This window comes from Citrus sinensis, chromosome 3 (assembly GCF_022201045.2).
Source record: "Citrus sinensis cultivar Valencia sweet orange chromosome 3, DVS_A1.0, whole genome shotgun sequence".
Taxonomy (NCBI): domain Eukaryota; kingdom Viridiplantae; phylum Streptophyta; class Magnoliopsida; order Sapindales; family Rutaceae; genus Citrus; species Citrus sinensis.
In genome coordinates this window covers 32,190,443-32,209,623 of record NC_068558.1, presented here as the reverse complement: position 1 = coordinate 32,209,623, position 19,181 = coordinate 32,190,443, and the positions used below count along the sequence as shown (strand labels likewise).

At 33.1% G+C, this 19,181-nt stretch overlaps 2 protein-coding genes across 3 annotated transcripts; both read right to left on the bottom strand.

Moving 5' to 3' along the window:
• Positions 1–398: 398 nt before the first annotated feature.
• On the bottom strand, positions 399–6,757 carry LOC102612063 (DEAD-box ATP-dependent RNA helicase 50). Of its 2 annotated transcripts, XM_006478470.4 has the most exons (8): positions 5,453–6,757; positions 4,602–5,089; positions 3,704–3,898; positions 2,535–2,722; positions 1,994–2,207; positions 1,555–1,686; positions 1,248–1,423; positions 399–1,117 (listed from the first exon to the last, which is right to left on the bottom strand). In XM_006478470.4, exons 1-8 carry the CDS (start codon positions 5,847–5,849, stop codon positions 880–882), a joined length of 2,028 nt encoding a protein of 675 aa, XP_006478533.2. In that variant the 5' UTR covers positions 5,850–6,757; the 3' UTR covers positions 399–879. The 2 variants fall into 2 exon arrangements, with proteins under 2 accessions (XP_006478533.2, XP_024953987.2); XM_025098219.2 differs by lacking the exon at positions 399–1,117 and having other exon boundaries at positions 1,265–1,409.
• A 154-nt stretch (positions 6,758–6,911) lies between these two features.
• LOC102612362 (rhomboid-like protein 14, mitochondrial) lies at positions 6,912–8,964 on the bottom strand. The gene is made up of 2 exons (XM_006478471.4): positions 8,582–8,964; positions 6,912–8,149 (listed from the first exon to the last, which is right to left on the bottom strand). The coding sequence occupies exons 1-2, from the start codon at positions 8,795–8,797 to the stop codon at positions 7,379–7,381; spliced, it is 987 nt and encodes a 328-aa protein (XP_006478534.3). The 5' UTR covers positions 8,798–8,964; the 3' UTR covers positions 6,912–7,378.
• Between the last annotated feature and the right edge of the window lie 10,217 nt (positions 8,965–19,181).

The following is a 19,181-nucleotide window of genomic DNA, read 5'->3' as shown; positions in this document are numbered from 1 at the left end:
GGTAGGACTGTTTTTTACTTTTCTTATTTAACTTCAAATTTACATAAACTTAACATGCATTACATGAAAATCCTATGATAAGTAGATTGAGCCTTACATTTCAACTTAAACTGATATACAACATTTATTAATTTTTTTTTATAAAAAAAGTAGGAGATAACAAATTAATTAAGTTAAACTATAGAGATCAAAAAGCATTTACCCTACTACATATTCTTATTGTATCTATATTCTTGCATGTTATCCCAACCATTACCCTGCAACAAATCAATGTGCTCTAGTAACGTTTAGAGTTTACTCCAACTTTGTAATTTTACACGTGTTGTTATTTTAATTTACTAAAAGATAAATTTTTCTTTATCGTTTTTTTTTTAATACCAAATGTATAATGGAGGAAATTCTGAAATTGTTTCTCTCTACAAGTGGTAAAAAATTACATTTGGACACTCCAGTCAGTCTTTTACAACCAAATAATTTCCTTCACATACATGAACTTACCATATTTCCATTGATCAGCTTGGCAAAACTTGACTAATAATCTAAACAATAGACATTCATAATTTATGACACGTGTCTGCTCGAAATAGTTACAAATTCATTTCAGCGTCACTTTGCTCCCTTCATGAGAATATCCGACCTTCAAATACTTTCTTGCAACCTTGAGAATTCCAGGAGTAACATCACCCTCACTTCTGGCAAAAAGCCACAGATCAGTTGTTAGATCTGTTGTTCCTTCATGCAATATTCATGCTCATCATCCAGTCAAACACTACCCGCACATCATTCAAATCAGCTTTATTTCTAATATTTTTCATCCACACTGTTGATGGGGGCAGCAGCGATTAGCATTTGTTATTACCTCCCCAGTGTGCTATTTTTTCAACGCATTAGCTCAAAAGCTGATGGCACATCGTGCAATGGATGGCCCTTACGATTTCTTTCCATTATCCTTTGCGCGAGAGAAACTTGCTTGCCGACAACAAATATGAATGCTTTGCCTGTTCCTCCAGCACCTCTGGCAGTTCTTCCAACACGGCGCACATATTCACTAGGATCACGTGGAAAGTCAAAGAGTACAACATGATCCACACCCGCAAAATCAATTCCACGAGATGCTCTGCAATGAGTTTCAGATAAAGCATTGTTTTTATTTCATGACTTTCTGCCATAGACCAAGAATTAACTAGACTATTTTTATGATATTAGTGTAGTTCAACTTGACTAGAAAATTTCATAAACTAAAATACCTATCAGTGCAGACTAGAAACAAACGTGCTTCTTTCGAACGTGAAGTAGTGAACTCCTTCATATTTGCAAGCCTTGTCTCTTGGTCAAGAGCAGCATGAAATGGTAGAACTCGCACACGAGTTTCTTTTCTATCAAAACGTTTCAATATATTCTCAACTTTTCTGCATGTCTCAATCTGCTAAGCATGAAATCATTACAAACTACAATCCAGGGAAATATTATTTATGTTCTGTACGATTAAAACTGAACATTCCTTATTTCCGAAAAAAATCCAAATAAATTATTGCACTTATAGCTGAAACACACCTTGTTGCAGAAAACAATCGTCTTGGAAACTGGACTTTTCTCAATCAGCTGCAGAAGAGCAGATTTCTTGTTGAGAAAAGCTGTTTCTGGAGTTTTATCTGATTCTTGATCTCCACTGCAATCTACGAGAAACTGGAAATGCAAACTAGTTAATTTTTTATATTGATTGACTTCAAAATGTCTTCCCCATGTATAACATTTGGTATAATTATGAAAATTACTTTGTTTTGGTACATAATCTACCCCTGAATTTAAACAAATTGGATGCTTATTTGCAATCTCTATGTATTATTATGAAAATCATCTTCTTTTAACATGCAGAGAACAGATAAGAAGTGAATCTGAGTCACTTCCACAGAAAATTCTTCGTATCTTAATTAAAATATTTATGTGCACATATGAAAAAACAAATGGTGAGGAATAAACAACTGAAACTAACCTCTTCAAGACCTGGGCTTATACGGTGCATGCCAGGTCCCATGACTACTTTGCAATCTGGAAAAACTTCAACTAGCTTGTTATATATTTCTACAGGTAAAGTTGCAGTCACAAATAGATATTGTGCAGTGACAGGTGAAGAACTAATCAAAGATTGCAGTGCTACTTCAAAATCCTCATCATTAAAGAGTATATCTACTTCATCCAAAATGGCACTGCAACAAAAAGTTCGAAAAGATATAAGTTCCAGCAGAATATCTTAAAAAGTTTATATGCCATGCCATTGTGCAACAGCAGGACATACAAATGAAACTAAGATTGAGACCACTATGCCAAAAATAGAAGAAAGAAAGAACAAAACACAAAATTGTCTATTACTCAAAATTGAAATCAGAGGGCCCTACAAGTTTTATAATCTCTCTTTTTCTCTCTTTATTTTTTTTATTTTTTCATCCTTCTGGAAAGTCAAGTTTTGTAATCTTATTTATTGCTAAATATAAGAAAAATGTGATTCAATATTCAAGGAAGCTGTCCTTGCATACCATCTAAGATTTATCAGCTGCAAGATTCCTTCTTTAATTAAGAACATGAAACGACCAGGTGTAGCAATTAAAACATCAACACCTTCTTGAAGATTTTCTAGTTGAGTTTTCTGTCGAAAACCTCCTGTCACAACCATAGACCGGAATGGAACTCCAAATTTGGATAACGATCGGCAATTACTCAAAACCTGCAAAAGTTACACCACGATTAACCAATAATAAACACTGCCATTGAAAAGATGTCTACAACACTAAAATTTCAAACTTTGTTCATGGTACACTGTGCATATATCCTTCTGCATTGTTAGTAATTCTGTAGGCCTTGATAATATTGTGCCCCTGTAATACAGATGCCTACCTTAGAAGATAAGCCAACACTTTTTCTTTTAATGCAGTTCTCCCAAATACGGAAGCAAAGATAGGTAAAGATAGAAAAAAGAGAGAGAAGACAAAACTTTTAATTCAAAAAGGAAGTATCAGAAAATAAAAGTGAAATGTGGCCTAAACAAATCAATAGGAATCTCAAACTAATACAAAGAGGCAAAGCCTTTTAGGTATAAGGAAAAGAGACAAAACTTCACCCCTTGTCGGCTTGGGACAGCTTGACAGCTTCTAGTAAGCAATTTTGCTCTTTATAGGGCCACTCCTCTAATCACTACACATACTTTCCTTTTCAGTTACAACCCATTGTGTTTTCTTGTTATCACTTACCGTAGCAGAGCTTGAAACCTTGTATACCACTATTATATTATTAAATTTTAAATTATGTACTAATTAACTTTCCTAAAAGTCCAAAAAAAGGAAGAATATAACACAGATGAGCTTAAAATTTAGAAAAAAAAAATGTTAAAAAGTTCTTTACTATCACTCAAACATACAATTTCAAGCTTCTTTTCTGAAGTTCTATGTCAGCATGCAACATTTTCGACCTTCATAAGATTGATGGCATTATAAAAATCATGAGTTGTTTGTTTGCATATAGAAGTGGAATGACTAGAAATTCACAAACGCAGGTAATTATAAATCCTTCAAACACAGATTAATATGTTCATGCGTATCAAAGAACTGACAGTAGTTTATCTGTTGTCTGAGCAACGATGAACAAAGAAAGGAAACAAATAAGATGAGATAGTGCAATAGATCAGGGATCCATTGGAAAAATAGCTCACCTGAGAAGCCAACTCAGCTGTTGGTGCCAAGATAACTACCCGAGGACTTCCTGAAGTGGATTTGCTAATTCCTTGGAGCTCTTCTTGCCTAAGACGCTGAATCACAGGCAAAAGATATGCCAATGTCTTCCCTGATCCACTTTGATCAGCTAAAATACAGCTCTTTCCCTCAACAACAGGTGGAAATGCCATGGCCTGCAATCATAAAAGAAGTTTGACATGCATACAAATACATCACAGAACAATAACTTTTTGGCAATGGTTGACATGTGATTTTTCAAAACATAAGAGTTATATAATTTAGAAAAAATAAATAAAAACACTAACTTTCCGGCACACAATTGTAGTGACCCTACACAAAATTCATAGTACAATATATAGCTACATATCAGATTTCTACAAAATAATTCACCATGCATATTGAGGTCCCAAACCAACTAATGCCACTATAAAACTACCAACTTTAATGCAAAACAAGAATAGGCAATAAAAGCACTGAGGCAAGAATGTGATGGTGGCTTCAATATTTACTCAAAGAAAGAAAAGAAATGAAAAACTCTTAAATGCAGTTTGAAGTCAGCACAGCAAACAAAATAAATGTAACCCTCGGTTAAGTACATTTGAGATGAATAGGAACAAATGTGACCTTTCTATTCCTTTCTTTTTGTCTTTGGTTGGTGGAAATTCAAAGAGGAAGGATGGCGGAGTTGTTATGGTTCAAATTAGGAGATAACTCTAAAGTTCATGAATGGTAGCAGAATAAAGTCCACGGAATGGAACAGTAATATAAGTAACTATGAACTGACATTTAGAGGTGGATCCTAAGGAAATGAACTCTTGTGCACTGTATTCTCATCACTCTTCTTCTGGTGGTCATAAGAGCATGTTACCAACGTACCTGAATCTGTGAAGGACGAAGGAAATTCTGCCGTTTCAAGGATTCAATCATATAATCACTGCATCCTAATTCTTTAAAGGATTTTCGACTAAAAAAGTCTCCATCGGCAGAATATTTATGTCTTTGCTTCGGGCAGTCTGTTGGCTCATATTGAAGGTTATGAATGGAACCACCACTACGCCATCCTCTATCTATTTTGGTGCCTGATTTTTCATGTTTATTCGACCTACTATTATAATCTGAGATGTTCTTATCAATGCTTTCTGCAGGTACATCATTATCGACTATGTGTTCTCCAAGCTCTCTGAAGTTTTCTAGCGACGGTGTAGTTTTAGAAAGTCTTCCCTCTTGTTTGAGGGCATTTACCGTCTTCTTCCCCATGGCACTGCGTTTATCTACAACAGCTTTTACTCTCTGAGCTTTCAATCTTGAAAAGCTAGAAATCACTCCCTTTTTGGATGGAATTGAACAATCATTGTTTCTCAAAACTGTCATGGGAAATTAAGTAGGTGTGAAAGATCAGCAATCGTATCCATAACGTTTATTAGATTGAGGCATTTGATTAAGAGTAATTATAAATTTACAAAGTCGGGATACAGAGTTTGCAATAGTTTGTACCCCAATTTTGTTAGCAAAACATTATTGTTCAAGGGTGATGCTAGGGGTTCGAACTATAATCTCAGCATTTCAGTCCCAACTGATATGACAGCTTATCTATAACTACGACATTAGCCAGTTATCTATTGTGAGATTAAATCATCTGAAGTTATCAACACTGTCAAATCAATCAATAGAGCTATTCCATTATCTATAATACTACAAGAACCAAGACTGAGAAAGAGAGAGAGGACCTGGAGCTGAAGTGGTGGGTTGAGAGGGGTCCTTGTTCCAATTGGAGGAATCAAGAAGGTGCTTTGGAGGAATGGGAGGGTCGTGGTCGTGGTCGTCGTCAGTTCCACCCCAAACTATCACTTTCTCGCCTGTGTCGTTATCGATTAGCTCACAGGCACCTGCCGTTTCTAATGGCGTCCGACTGTAACCACCGCCGCCGCCATCACCACCACTGGCCCTAACCAAAACTACTCTGGCTCCGGGTCGCCCAACTGGGTTCGGGTTTAGAAGTGGAAGGACGCATTTGTTCATCAGTTTGTCAGTGTTGCTGTTTCTTCTAAGCGGAGGTGATGCCAGAGGAAGACCAAAACTAGCTGCTGCTTTCGCCAACATGACTTGCTCTACTCTTCCTAGCATCGATGACGAATCCTTACTTGTAAGATATTATTATACTTCTCTCTCCGCTGCAACAATTTGATATTTTTGGCTCTCATTACGTTCACACGTGTGCACGGTCCACACGTGCGTTGCATCAGGATAAGACTAAACCAGCGCAATGAATTTTTTTACGGGTTTCATTATCTAAAAGAAGTAAAAAAGTATATAAATTGAAAAAGGAAAATCCAACATTTGTATACAGATTCTGGTAAAGTTCCAAGTTCAACCCCGTTGTTCTTATGACAGCAACAAGAGAATTATCATTTTTCAGAGAAACATTTTGACTAAGAGAGAAACATTACAGAGTACATAAGACATGTATGACTGCTAGTAACAAACCTGACCCTTGACATTTGCTTTGGGTTTCCCAAATCAAATCACCAAACTTATCTCATTTCTACAAGCTATCTTTTGACAACATTTTGGGTATCAACTAGATTCTACAATGAGAGAATATACACCTAAATTGACTGCCACTGTGATACCAAACCCTCATGGCCTATTGCTTGCTTGCTCTACATCGCCCAAAAATTCTTTCTGCAGCTGTCGTCATGTCAAAATTGCAGATTCTAATAATTGGCCCAAGCCCCAATCTGTTCAATCGCTGAATTAATGTCAGCATCAGAAGTTGGATTTCACTTCAAATTATTTCCAGCCACTTGGTCTCTTCAGCTGTTATCATTGCAGGATGGATCCCTCTTGTTCCTTTACGCTGGAATCATTTCCTGGAATGCGAAAGCTACGACTGTAAAATAATTTTCAAATTCCAGTTTGGCAAAGGGATGCAAGAGTTTACACTGGTAAACCGTGGAGAGGCCCATTTTTCTCCTTTAATTTATTAATGCTACAAATGGGGTAGCCAGTAGTAGCCTCCAGGCTTTGTATGCATATTTCTTCCAGCCTAGTAGTGCATGATTGGCACTGTCTGAGAAGTTCTGACATGTCATGCAGAGTGAAGATTCCGCTAATAAATTACACCTGGTTCCAAGAAAATTTGATCTAAATACATTTACTTTTGCTAAAACCAAAAGAGACCAGAAGTACTTCCAAAAATCAAACTAATACATGTAACATGTCGTATTGATGTATTTGGAAATCGTTCAAAACAATCAGTAAACCGTAGCAGGTAATTTATCTGACTCATTACTTCAGCTTGCGAACCAGAACCAACTAAATTCAGTCACCATTTCTGCTGGGCAGTCACTAGAGTTTGACAAGTACAAGCAGTAAACAACATTATAAATGACAATTGATGATTGAGTCACCAACATGGTAGAATCCCTCATCTCAGCAGAACTCAGAAGTCAATATGATATCTCGGAAGGGCACCCCTGTAGTGGTCAATTGATAATCCTAAATTCATTAGGATGCAGGAAACCAGATTCTCAACATTTGCTCCGCAGCATATTAATTGCAGCGCTTACTGCAACAGTATCTGTTCTAGCTTCTAAGAAGGCTGGAAAGTCACAATTTATCTAATGAGTCATCGAATCAATCAAGATTGATTGTCAACCAAATCTTTCAATTCTTCGATGGCGTAATTCTTCCAAGGGAATATTGGAATGACGTGACAGCTGATCAGATGACAAATCATTGCCACTCCGACTTGTTCCACACATCTCACATATGCTTAACCAACCGGAATTATCAAACGTGCATGCAGGGCACCTCCATATGATAGGGGCAGTTCTTCGTGTGTCACTTCCACCAACAGTTCCTCGACCATAAATCCTAGGCCGCCGAAACAGGTATCGTGCAAACCTCAAAGGCCAACTCAATACACCAGTAGCACCTCTAATGATTGTAGTCAGCGGGTCTGAACCCGAATAACCACCTTTCAACTTCAAATACAGAATCCCAGCAAGTATACCACCAAGATGACCAAGAAACGAGACACCAGGCACAAACATCTGAATAATAATCAACTCTGCCCAAGCAGCATATCGTGCCGGTACCAACAGCCCATGTACGTTAGTATAGTCTTCAGACCGAGAATTGAGAACAACTTTCATGGCAAAAAGGACACCAGAAAAGCCAACAGCATATTCAGAGTAATATGCTCTCTCGTAATCAAAGAAAAGTACAAGGGATTTGGCTAGTAGCAGTGTGATGCCCTGGGACATGGCAAGTAGTGCAACAACCATAGCAGCAAATTCATTACTTCCCATTGAAGTTTCCAACTGAATCCCCTTCCATAAAAGTGACATCATATTGTAGAACAGGTGAGATTCACTCGCATGATAGAATGGCGACAAGAAGAATCGTTTGAGGTCCTTGTACTGTTCATCAAATGAAAACATCAAACATTAATCATCCAACATGAGCAAATACTAAAAATATGATTTTGGAATCGGTGTTAAACTGAACTCTTTTGCCACGCGCATTTATAACAGTGTATCTTTAAGATTTAATCACATATAATTTCTTAACAAACAACTACCAACCATGACATTATTAAAAAAAAAAAACTCAGCACATGAACCAAATTGCAAATCTAAAAGCAATTTGCAGGCATTAGAATCTATGTGCCATATCAAAACATTTTAATTTAATTAAAACGATAAACTAGATTATTATTTGTTTTTAATATGATAAAATCAAGAGAACCAATAATGGAAGAATCTGGCAAAAAAAAAAAAATGCAACCCCAATCATGTAATTCCATGCTGATAATTAAAATAAAAGAAAAGAAAAAGAAAGAAAACAAATACCTTAAGGATGAGATGCGGATTGAACCAGACTTCATGGATAGAAGGAACGAGAGAATCGAGGAAGGCGGGTCGGAGATAGATGAGAGTGTTGGTGGCGAGAAGAGCGGCGGTGACAGGCGGTTTCCATGGCAGCCTGTGATACTCGTTGAAAGCGTGAAGAGCCAGCAGCGGCAACATTCCCCGCGACACTCTCCATCCTCCTCCTCCTCTCTCCATCTTTTCACCAATTCTATTCTATTCTTAACCGTCAAGAAAAGCAAAAGCGTCGAGAATTGAAAACCAACTGCGAAGGCCTATATATGTAGTACATACGATCACACCGGCACGGCAGAGAAAAAGTTCCAGATGCTTCCTGATCTGTCCCAGCTTCAGTTACATTCCTTGCTGCGGGTCCAGTAAATTGGTGCGACGTACTGTAATAAAATGCACCGGGATGTTCTGGATTACGTATGAAATTTTGTTAAATATAATATTTTCTATTGGATAGACAATATTCAGTATTTTAACATTTTATATTATTAAATAAATTAAGTTATTATTATTAGCATTTTAAGAGTAACGATATCAGGCCACATAATTATTAAAAAAAAAACATGAGGAAGCCAGAAATGACAAGCTTCCTGTGCCGATTTGAATTTTTAGATTTGAAAATTAAAAATAATTTTAACCATTAAAATGTAACTGAAGAATTCAAAAAGATCAAAGATAGGGCGTCAATTTTAGATTAGATTAGAAATCCTAATGAGTGAGAATCTTAAAATTAGAAACATAGAGTGTGGGTGGAAGTAAGTTTTTTACTTACTCTAGAATGAGAGTGTAAAATAAGAATTAAAATATCATTTATATGTTTACTTTACCTTAAATTAGAAATGGATTATTTTAATTCATAATTTTACTTTTATTTAAAGAATTGTAGTTTTTAATTACAAAATGAATAAAAAATATATTTTTAAAATAAATTATTTATTTTATAATTAATTTTAATCATATAAGTTAATAATAATTATTAAGATTATTAATTATATAAATTGTAAATTTTTTTATTAATTTTAAATTTAATTATGTAAATTAAAAATTATTGATAAGAGTAACAAAAAATGAAATATTGTTATAATGATATAGTACAAAATTAATATTTTTTTAGAATGAACAATTTATTATTATTAAATAAATATAATAATATTAATTTTAAGTAAATTTAACTTAGAATTTATGTTATTATTATTTTTAATAAATGTAATCTTATTAAATATTATAATATTATTATTTAAATACTAATATCACTTATTTTTAATAAATAATATCATTTAAAATAAATATGATATTAATATTTTTTTTTAAACATAACATTATTTTATTTTAATAAATATATAATTGTATTGTATTTAGTATTTTATTTTAATAAATATAATTATATTATATTTAAAAAGAATAGTAAAAAGAGAAGAGATTAAAGTAGATTCTACTCCCACCCCCTCTCATCGGAGTGAGAATCTTACCCCTCACTGCAAAAGTAGAAGATTCATATTTTTACTTTTAATGCTGCGTTTACTTTTTGGATTGGAGTGGGAATCCTGAGGAGTGGGAATCCTTGGATTAGAAGTGTGGAGTGAGAGTGAGAGTAGGGTGTTTACTTAGACTAAATAAAAGTATGGATTGTCAATCAGAATCCTAATTATTTGTTTACTTTGTCTTGTATTGGGAGTAAATTGTTTTAAATTACAATTTTATCCTTATGTACAGAATTATAATTTATAATTAAAAAATTAATAAAAAATATATTTAGAAAATAAAATAAATATTTTATTATATTTATAAATTAATAATAATTACTAATATTCTTAATTATGTAAATCATAATTTTTTATTAATTTTAATTTAAATTATGTGAATAAAAATTATTAATAATAGCAACACAAATGAAATATTATTATTGATAATATAGTACAAAATTAATATTTTTTAGAATAAAATATTTATTATTATTAAATAAATAAATAATTAATATTTATTAAAATTAATGTTTAATATTATTAATTTAAATATAATATTTATGTATTTTTATTTTATTAAATTTAATAAAATAAATATGATATAATTATTATTTTTAATAAAGATGATATAATTATTATTTTTAATAAAGATGATATTATTTATTTTATTAAATATGATATTATTTATTTTATTAAATTTTATTTATTTATTTTATTTTTATAAGGATAAAATAGGAAGAGGGGGGAGTGGATTCCCAGTTTCCCACTCCCACCTCTCCCCATGGGAGTGGGAATCCCACTCCCCACTCCAAAATTAAATGGGACCCACAGATTCCCACTCTCACTCCTCCTTTTTTAAGGTAAGTAAACACTAGAGTGGGAAGAATCCACACTCCACACTCCCACTCCAAAAAATAAACACTACCTAAATAAACATATAAACACTGAAATAAGAGAATTTTATATTCTCCGCTTCCACTCCAGTAATTCCAATAAATAAACACACTATAAATTCTTATCCACTCCCTCTGACTCATCCACGACGAAACTCTTTATCACGCTTGCCCATTGCCGACTAATTGTCTGACATCACCGATCAGCTGTCATGCTATTCACATCAACGACCAGCCTTACAACTCTATTGAACAATGTACTTGATGATTTTGGACCCCTTTTCACCTGCTCAAGTAATTAAATTTAGTATGTTGAGGAAAATTTTTATTTTTATAGGTAGATGGGTTCGGTAATATTAGTATTCAATTTTCTTGATTTTTTTATTATTGGTGTCAGATGTTTTTGGTATTTATGTTTTAATATTACCAGAAATGGCTTATTTAAAATGTAGATTTTTTTTGTTTTTCTATTTATTATATCTATGGGATTTGATAAAATATGTCTATGTAGGGGGTTTCAATTCTTTTGGGATCTTATTATATTTCACTACTGGTTTTGAATCCAATTGATATATACTGTTTTTGGGTATAATTTTTTTTCCTTGGTTGCATAGTATCAGTGACTCTTTGGGGGACTGCACTGATACGTTCACACTGTAGAATTGCATGATCAAGCTACAATTAATGGAGAATATGCTGATGGAAGTTGTGAAATATAATAAGGTTGTTGATTGGTGGCTGCTAGACGCTCGCAGCTGAACGCTGTTAGCTGTAGGCGGCAAGAACAGTGAGAGGCTGAAGGCACGGTGACGGTGAGTGAGGGAAATGAGAGATTTAAGGATTTTGGTTTCGGGTTTTGTTCGATTTATTTCTTTTTTTTTTATTTTTCAACTTTTTTAACTTGGATTTTATAATATATTATAAAGTTTTTCTTAAAAAAATAATATATATACACACACAAACGTGTGTGTAGATATATATATATATATATATTATTCATTATAAAATCTTGACTTAAAAAAAAGCTCTTAATTGAGCCCACCATATATGGACTTTTTAAGCTACAAGTAATTGTCTATGATTTCAAATCGCGAGCTTGGATTAAAACCCGTTAGACAGCCCATACTTTTCTGCCAATACTAAATAGCACCCATTGTTGCTGCGAAAGCACCACATAATAAGCTTCAATTTATGTGCACGACGCAATCAAAGTATTTGAAGCAATTTTGTGTGCGATTGAAATTTTTTAAGTAGTTGGGTGTGGTGCTATTTACAAACGTAGAAAAGATATAATTTTGATTTTTTTTCAGTTAGTTGACGATTAAAAAGATATATAAATATAATTTTATCCTTTTGACAACTAAAACTAATAGAGAAATAACGAATTTTGAGGGGTAAATAAAATTGAGTTTTTGTATTCTTTGAGGGCATTTTGAAGATACCCACTCTAAGTGGGCTGTAAATTAAATTTTAACCTATTTTCGGGAGATTTTGTCAAATCCTTCTTTTATTTTGTAACATGATAATCATACATGCAGTTAAGTAAACTGAAGATTTGTTCTAAAAGCATTTCATGATTGATTGCTGTATAGGTTCCAATTTACAGTTCATTTATCTGAGTTTGTAAATAATAATTATTTAAAGTAAAGATGAAGGTAAATACTAGTGAAAAGAGTAGTTTATAACATAAACGTAAACCATTATGACAACAAAAGTAATATAGGCAACATGAATGACTTAGAACCGCCAAATTTACAAAAGTAAAAAAAAAAAAAAAATCAGGTACAATTATTCAATTAAACAAATTACATAATGAAATCACTATTCTTAAAATACACAATACAATAAGCTAAAAATTTCAACAATTATTCATGACTTTATCAATTTGCACACCGTTATCGCATGATTCCATGTTAGTCTCCCTAGTTTATAACGAAACTGAAGTAGGCAATTAGTCGTTCATTTTCTTCTCACAATTCTAAGCATTGTGTGTTGACTCGGCATCCAACAATGATTCAAAAGATTGGAATAAATTACCCATAAATCCATTTACTTGCCTTTGACAATTAGGCCAAGATTCATATATGCTAGGCTTACGTCCCTCAAATACAATGTAATAGAAATGATGAGCCATTAAGTTTCTACATTCGATGAAAACCAAATACAAATTAGTAATATAAATTGAAAAAAGAAAAAGGATGCATTCTATGTATGCTTTAATAGAACTTGTTTTCATTATGATCCAAATTGGGTTATTTTTCTAGGATATGATTTGTACATTAATCATCTTAAACCTAATTACAACATCCAATAAAATAGTTAGACTAAACTACCTACATAAGATTTTGCATTTTTTTCTTCTGAATAAGCTTAGGAAAAGTAAATCAAAGTACCAAACCTCTAAGTTCCAATTATACAAGCCCCATAAGGTATATCATTGAGCATAAATAACTTTAAAACCACTGAAAAGTTTAACAAAGATCTAAACACAAAACCCTCTAGTTAACTCAGCTAAAATTATATATCAAAAGAAAAACAACTTTAATATTTCATTTTTCTATTTCATTTCTCAGCTACCAAATAATAATTCCTAGATATGTCCAGCAATTAAACATGCATACAGGCCTCCAAAAGTCACTAATATTAAGCAACTGAAATAATATATATATATATATATACGCAGAAACAATATATATCAATTGGACTCAAAATTAGCTGTGAAATCTAATAATATCCTAAAAGAATCGAAACCCCACATTGACATATTTCATCAAATCCTATAGATTTAATAAATAGAAAAACAAACAAAATCTACATTTCAAATAACTAATTTCTAGTAATTTTTAAATATACATACCAAAAAAATCAAAACACCAATAGTAGGGGTGGGCACGGGTCGGGTTGGGTCGGGTTAATAATTAACCCGACCCAACCCGCATATAGAACGGGTTGAAAACATTCAACCCAACCCAACCCATTACATTTTTCAACCCAACCCGTAGAGTTGTGGGTTGGGTTGATTGAGTTGGGCTTTTGAAAAAACTCATTTTTATGGTCTAAACAAAAATTAATTAATTAAAAAAATTAAAAAAAAAACACACATTCCTTACAACAAATCCAATATTTCAAAATTTAACAATTAAATTATTAGTACATAACTAATGAAAAAAAAAAAGTCCATAAATTTAAAATCTTGTTTAATACAAAACATTAAAGTCCAAAAAGTGAAAAATTTTATAAGTCTTCCATACATAGAAAGAGATTTCTCGAAACCATTGCTCAACACCAACCAATAGGAGTGTAATGAAGATAAGTCCAATGACATCAAAATCCAAATCAATCTAAATTAATGACATCAAAATCTGATGCCAATGTTGAATCTATATATCAATAAAAATAAAAATTGAGGCATATATGTTATAACAAATAAATACAAGGAAAATATAAATAGAATAAAAATAAAAATCATAATATAAATATTTACCTGATGTAATTGATTCATAAAATGCCATATCTTCAACCGAAAATGTATCATCTTCTACATCAATACGAGAAGAACAAAGCCAATTTTGCCCACATATCAAGCTCTCTACCATTTTAGGACTCAAAGAAGCTCGAAATGAATCAAGAATGCATCCTCCTGTACTGAATGCAGACTCAGAAGCAACTGTAGATATTGGGATTGCAAGAATGTCTTTGGCTACATTAGACAAAACTTTATACTTCCCACTATTTACCTTCCACCAGTTCAACAAATCAAATGAATCGTCAAAGCAATTTTCACAATCATCTAATAAATATTTGTCCACTTCATTTTTCAACTCTACACCATCCTTTTCTAGCTGCTTCTTTTTCCATTTTGAAAGCTTTGCTACCTTGGCTAATCTATAATCAACAATATCACTTTTTTTCTCTAACTCAGATGGAAAAATGACAGCATTAACAGATTGGTTTTGGCTACCACCATCACATCTAGGGTTATTATTTGTGTAAAAGTCATACAAAGAAGACAATAAGCCCTTAATCACTTTTATGAGCTCACACACAACATTTTCATCATACAACTCCTAAAAATAAAATTTCACAAAACTCAATTTATAATGCGGATCAAGCACAACAGCAACAATTAACAACTTATTTAGAGTGTTGAGGGAACCCCAATATTTGTCATACTTCTCTTTCATCTTCTTGGCCATTACACTCAAATAAGAATCATCACTTAGTATCAATCCTTTTAAATTTGACTCTATAGAATGCATCTCATGAAAATACAAATGTGATGTAACAGACAAATAAGCACTAAATGTTTTTGTAATTTCATAGAAATTCTCCAAAAAATTATTCAACACACTTGCATTCACTCAATCTATAAGTTTTGATGGCCCAATCCTTTTTTTTTCCACCTTCTTTCTCTTCAAAATAGGATCTATAAAATCCATCATCATCCTCCAATCATTCAAAAGCTTTTTGATATACAAGAGCACTCTCTAACATCAAATATGTGGAATTCCACCTAGTAGGAACACCCATCACAACAATACGTTTAGAATCAAGTTTTTCATGCTCAACACATTTTCTAAACCTTATTAATCTAGCCGATGATGATTTTACATATTTCACAACATTGCGAATGCTAGAAACAAAATTATTCATCTATTTCAACCCCTCAGTCACAATCAAATTTATAATATGTGCACAACATCTAACATGAAGATAATCACCATTCAACACAAGCCCACCCCAGCTATTCAGCTTCTTTTTTAAATAAGAAGTGACCAAATCATTCGAACTTGCATTATCAACAGTAATTGTAAATAGTTTATCAATACCCCATTCAAGCAAGCATGACTCAATCAATTTTCCAATTGTATCTCCTTTATGATCATCAATCTGGCAAAAGTTTAATATCCTTTTATGAAGTTGCCACTCATCATCAATAAAATGGGCTGTAATAACCATGTAATTCAAATTTGTATTGAAGTCCAACAATCAGTTGTTATACAAACCCTATACTTATTACTAGCAAACACTTTTTTCAAATTATTCTTCTCATTTAAGTACAAGTGATACACATCTCTAGTAATAGTTCTCCTAGAAAAACGATCAAGTTTTGGACAAGCTTTGCTCATAAAACCCTTCTTTTTCAACAAAACTAAAGGGCAATTCATCAAAAATTATCATCTCAATGCATGTTTTTCTAAGGTCCTCTTTGCTACAAGATATTGCCACAAGATTACTGCCACCACCAGTTGTGTTATCCTCAAACACCAAGGTTTTTTGTTTTAAATCAACTTTCCTATCAGCATAGGCTGTGCATGCTGACAAGTGATTCCATAAAGTACGGGTCCCAATAAATCTAGAATGATACGCATACACTTTAGAACAGTAGCTACACTTACATTTTGTATCATTCTTAAATTTTGTGTAATGTTCCTATACTTTTGACACTTTTCCACCTTTTCCATTGCCTACATGTATATTAATAGCAGTATCAGTTGTACTTTGAGTTGTTGAAGGTGTAGAGATATTAACTACTGGATTACTGAATGAATTTGCTTCCATCTACAAGGAAAAATACCTTTAGCCATGTTTGGATACTACGATAAATAAATATGATTAGAATAATTTTATGAAAAAAAATCCATGTGAGATAGAATACATATGTGAATTTGAGAGCATGACTAGTTAATACTGAAAATATTTCTGCAGAACAATGCCCAGCAGATGTTTGTCGAAAAGCCTTTTCCCAAAGATTGTAATAATAATTATTATTTTATTTATGTTAATCCGATTGTTGATTAAGCTTGACACCATCATAACAACAAAAAATTGACCAACGTTTATCAATAAAAAAAATTATAAAGCACCAAATCATGAAATCAAATGGGCTAGACATTTTAACAATAAAAAATTGGTCAACTTGTTTCAAAACAATAATAAATTAGTAAAATAGAAAGAAGAAAGAACTTGAGCATGTGATGATGTGTAGTTTGGGCAGCTTTTCAAGAAACGTTGTGAGTTGTGATGTTGTTGTGTTCTATGCGCGAGCAGATAAGCGACCAAAATCATCAAGTATACTATCGAGGAGAGTTGTAAGGCTGGTCGGCGATGGACATGGCGTGACGGTTGGTTGGCAAAGTGAGACAACTAGTCTGTGATGTGAGTGCGTGACTGAGACTTTCATGGGTGAGTAAGAGGGAGCATATAAGAATTTAGATATTTTTTAATTCTTAAAATTTACTTGTAATATATTTTAATGATAAAGACCATTTTTAATTTTCAAGTCTAAAAATTCAAAGAAAAATGATGTTTGCCCCGGGTCAACCCCGAAACTAAACAAAACGGCGTTTTTTTTCTTTTTTGCTTCTCCAAAACGTTGCCGTTTCTGATGGACTATTTCACTCACCGTAACTCTCTTCCTCTTCGTTTCTTTGTTTCACCTGGGAATGAGACTATTTCACTCACCGTAAGTCATTCGCGATTCATTTCACCGTAAATCTCTTTGTTTCTTCCTTATCGAAAAACCCCGTTACTTTCCTTCCTCGACGGAGGTCCAGCCATTCGGGATCCACCACGACTGAATCATAGCCACGGTCACCATCAACACTGGTAGTCGAAACTTGTTTGGGAAATTGAACTCACGAAGCGGTAAAGTTCACAGCCTGAGGTAATGCTTCGTTTTTGCCTCTTTAGGTTTTGGCAAAATGTGGATGATTTGGTTGATCTAGGTTAGGCCAATTATAATGAAAATTTAATATCGTTGCTCTGCAAGTGCTAAATTTTCTTAGCTATTGTCATTCCCGTTTAATTAATTTTTAGCTGAATTTGGATAGCTATTGTCATTCTCGTTTTATTTAAGTGTGTTAAATTGCATTGATTTCCCTTTCGCATTTGATTTGGGTACAATTTTGAATTTGCTAATGTTGAGGTTGAGGATGAATGGTGATGAAAAAGAGATTTTGATCTGGAAGAAATGAGAGATTTTTTATTTGAGTCAATTGCAGCTGCTCCTTATCTGTTATTTATGGGCTTATGCAGCTGCTCTTTGTCTGTTATTTCTGAGCTTATGCAGCTGCTCTCTGTCTGTTATTTCTGGGCATGAGAGATTTCTGATTTGAGTCAATTGCAGCTGCTCTCTGTCTGTATTTCATGTTCTTTTTTAAATTAATGTAAGGTGTAACCAAGTGATGAGGATTAATATTATTGATGGAGGCTTCTATTGTATCTCCAGTTGTCTGTTTATGCACTCTTCTTGTTCATTATTTTTGGGCTTGTGAGTGGTGTAGCCATTAATTAATAATATTGCCTTTGGATGATCTTGGTATATAGATTGCGTGCATTTTGGCTTGGTATATAGATTGCTATTATGTTCCATAAGCGTGCTCAAAGAAGCATTGCCTAGAAGATGTTATTAGCTGGCTGGTTGCTTGTAGAATTTATTGGTAACTTTGTTGAACTTTCGAATTTGGGTCGGCTACGCAAGAAATATGTAGCCTTTCTGGTATATTGCTTGTAGTTTTCATATTAGTTGTTGGGTGGTTGCTGGCTGGTTGCTTGTAGAATTTAGTGGTAATTTCTTTTCATGTTCCAGTTTTCATGTTGTTAATATGTTCTAGTTTTCATGCTGTTCATATATTCCAGTTTCTAGTTTTCATGTTGTTCATATGTTCCAATTTTATTTTCTTTAAGGCTAACTAACTATCAAACATATGACAATGAATGTAAATAACAAATAAAAAAATATTACCATAGCCATATTGCTCTCTTGTGTTGGGATTGTAGTAGCCACCTGAGAAGATAAATCATGTATCTCTGCGTCCTAGAAATACAGTCAACACACATTTAAAGTATATATTAAATTAATTTAAAATGAATGCATTAAAGTATTAAATTAATCTAAAGTATATACAATTACCTCTACAATTGTGTTTATCGAAACGTTGTTCGATTTCTGTTTTGACCTCTTAAATTGCTTTTGCTTTCTTTGACAAGGTGGACGACCTTTACGTCGAGTTACTACTGGATCCTGCATGTTACTACTGGATCCACCATCAATGGTTGTATCGTCACCGTCACATCGAATATTTAGAGATATATCCTTTATTACTTTCTCAATCCAACCCATAATGTTTTTGTGGCTTTCTTCATTTTTAGAAGTTACCTCATCAACATCATAAAAAGTAGTGCACTCATCTTTATATCGCTGATGTTCAA

Coding starts and splice junctions, on each gene's coding strand:
- LOC102612362 (XM_006478471.4), bottom strand. CDS start 8,797: ATGGAGAGAGGAGGAGGAGGATGGAGAGTGTCGCGGGGAATGTTGCCG. Junction 8,150..8,581: donor ATCCGCATCTCATCCTTAAG/GTATTTGTTTTC, acceptor TTTGATGAACAG/TACAAGGACCTCAAACGATT.
- LOC102612063 (XM_006478470.4), bottom strand. CDS start 5,849: ATGCTAGGAAGAGTAGAGCAAGTCATGTTGGCGAAAGCAGCAGCTAGT. Junction 5,090..5,452: donor ACCCACCACTTCAGCTCCAG/GTCCTCTCTCTC, acceptor TTCCCATGACAG/TTTTGAGAAACAATGATTGT. Junction 1,118..1,247: donor TTTCTAGTCTGCACTGATAG/GTATTTTAGTTT, acceptor AACTCATTGCAG/AGCATCTCGTGGAATTGATT.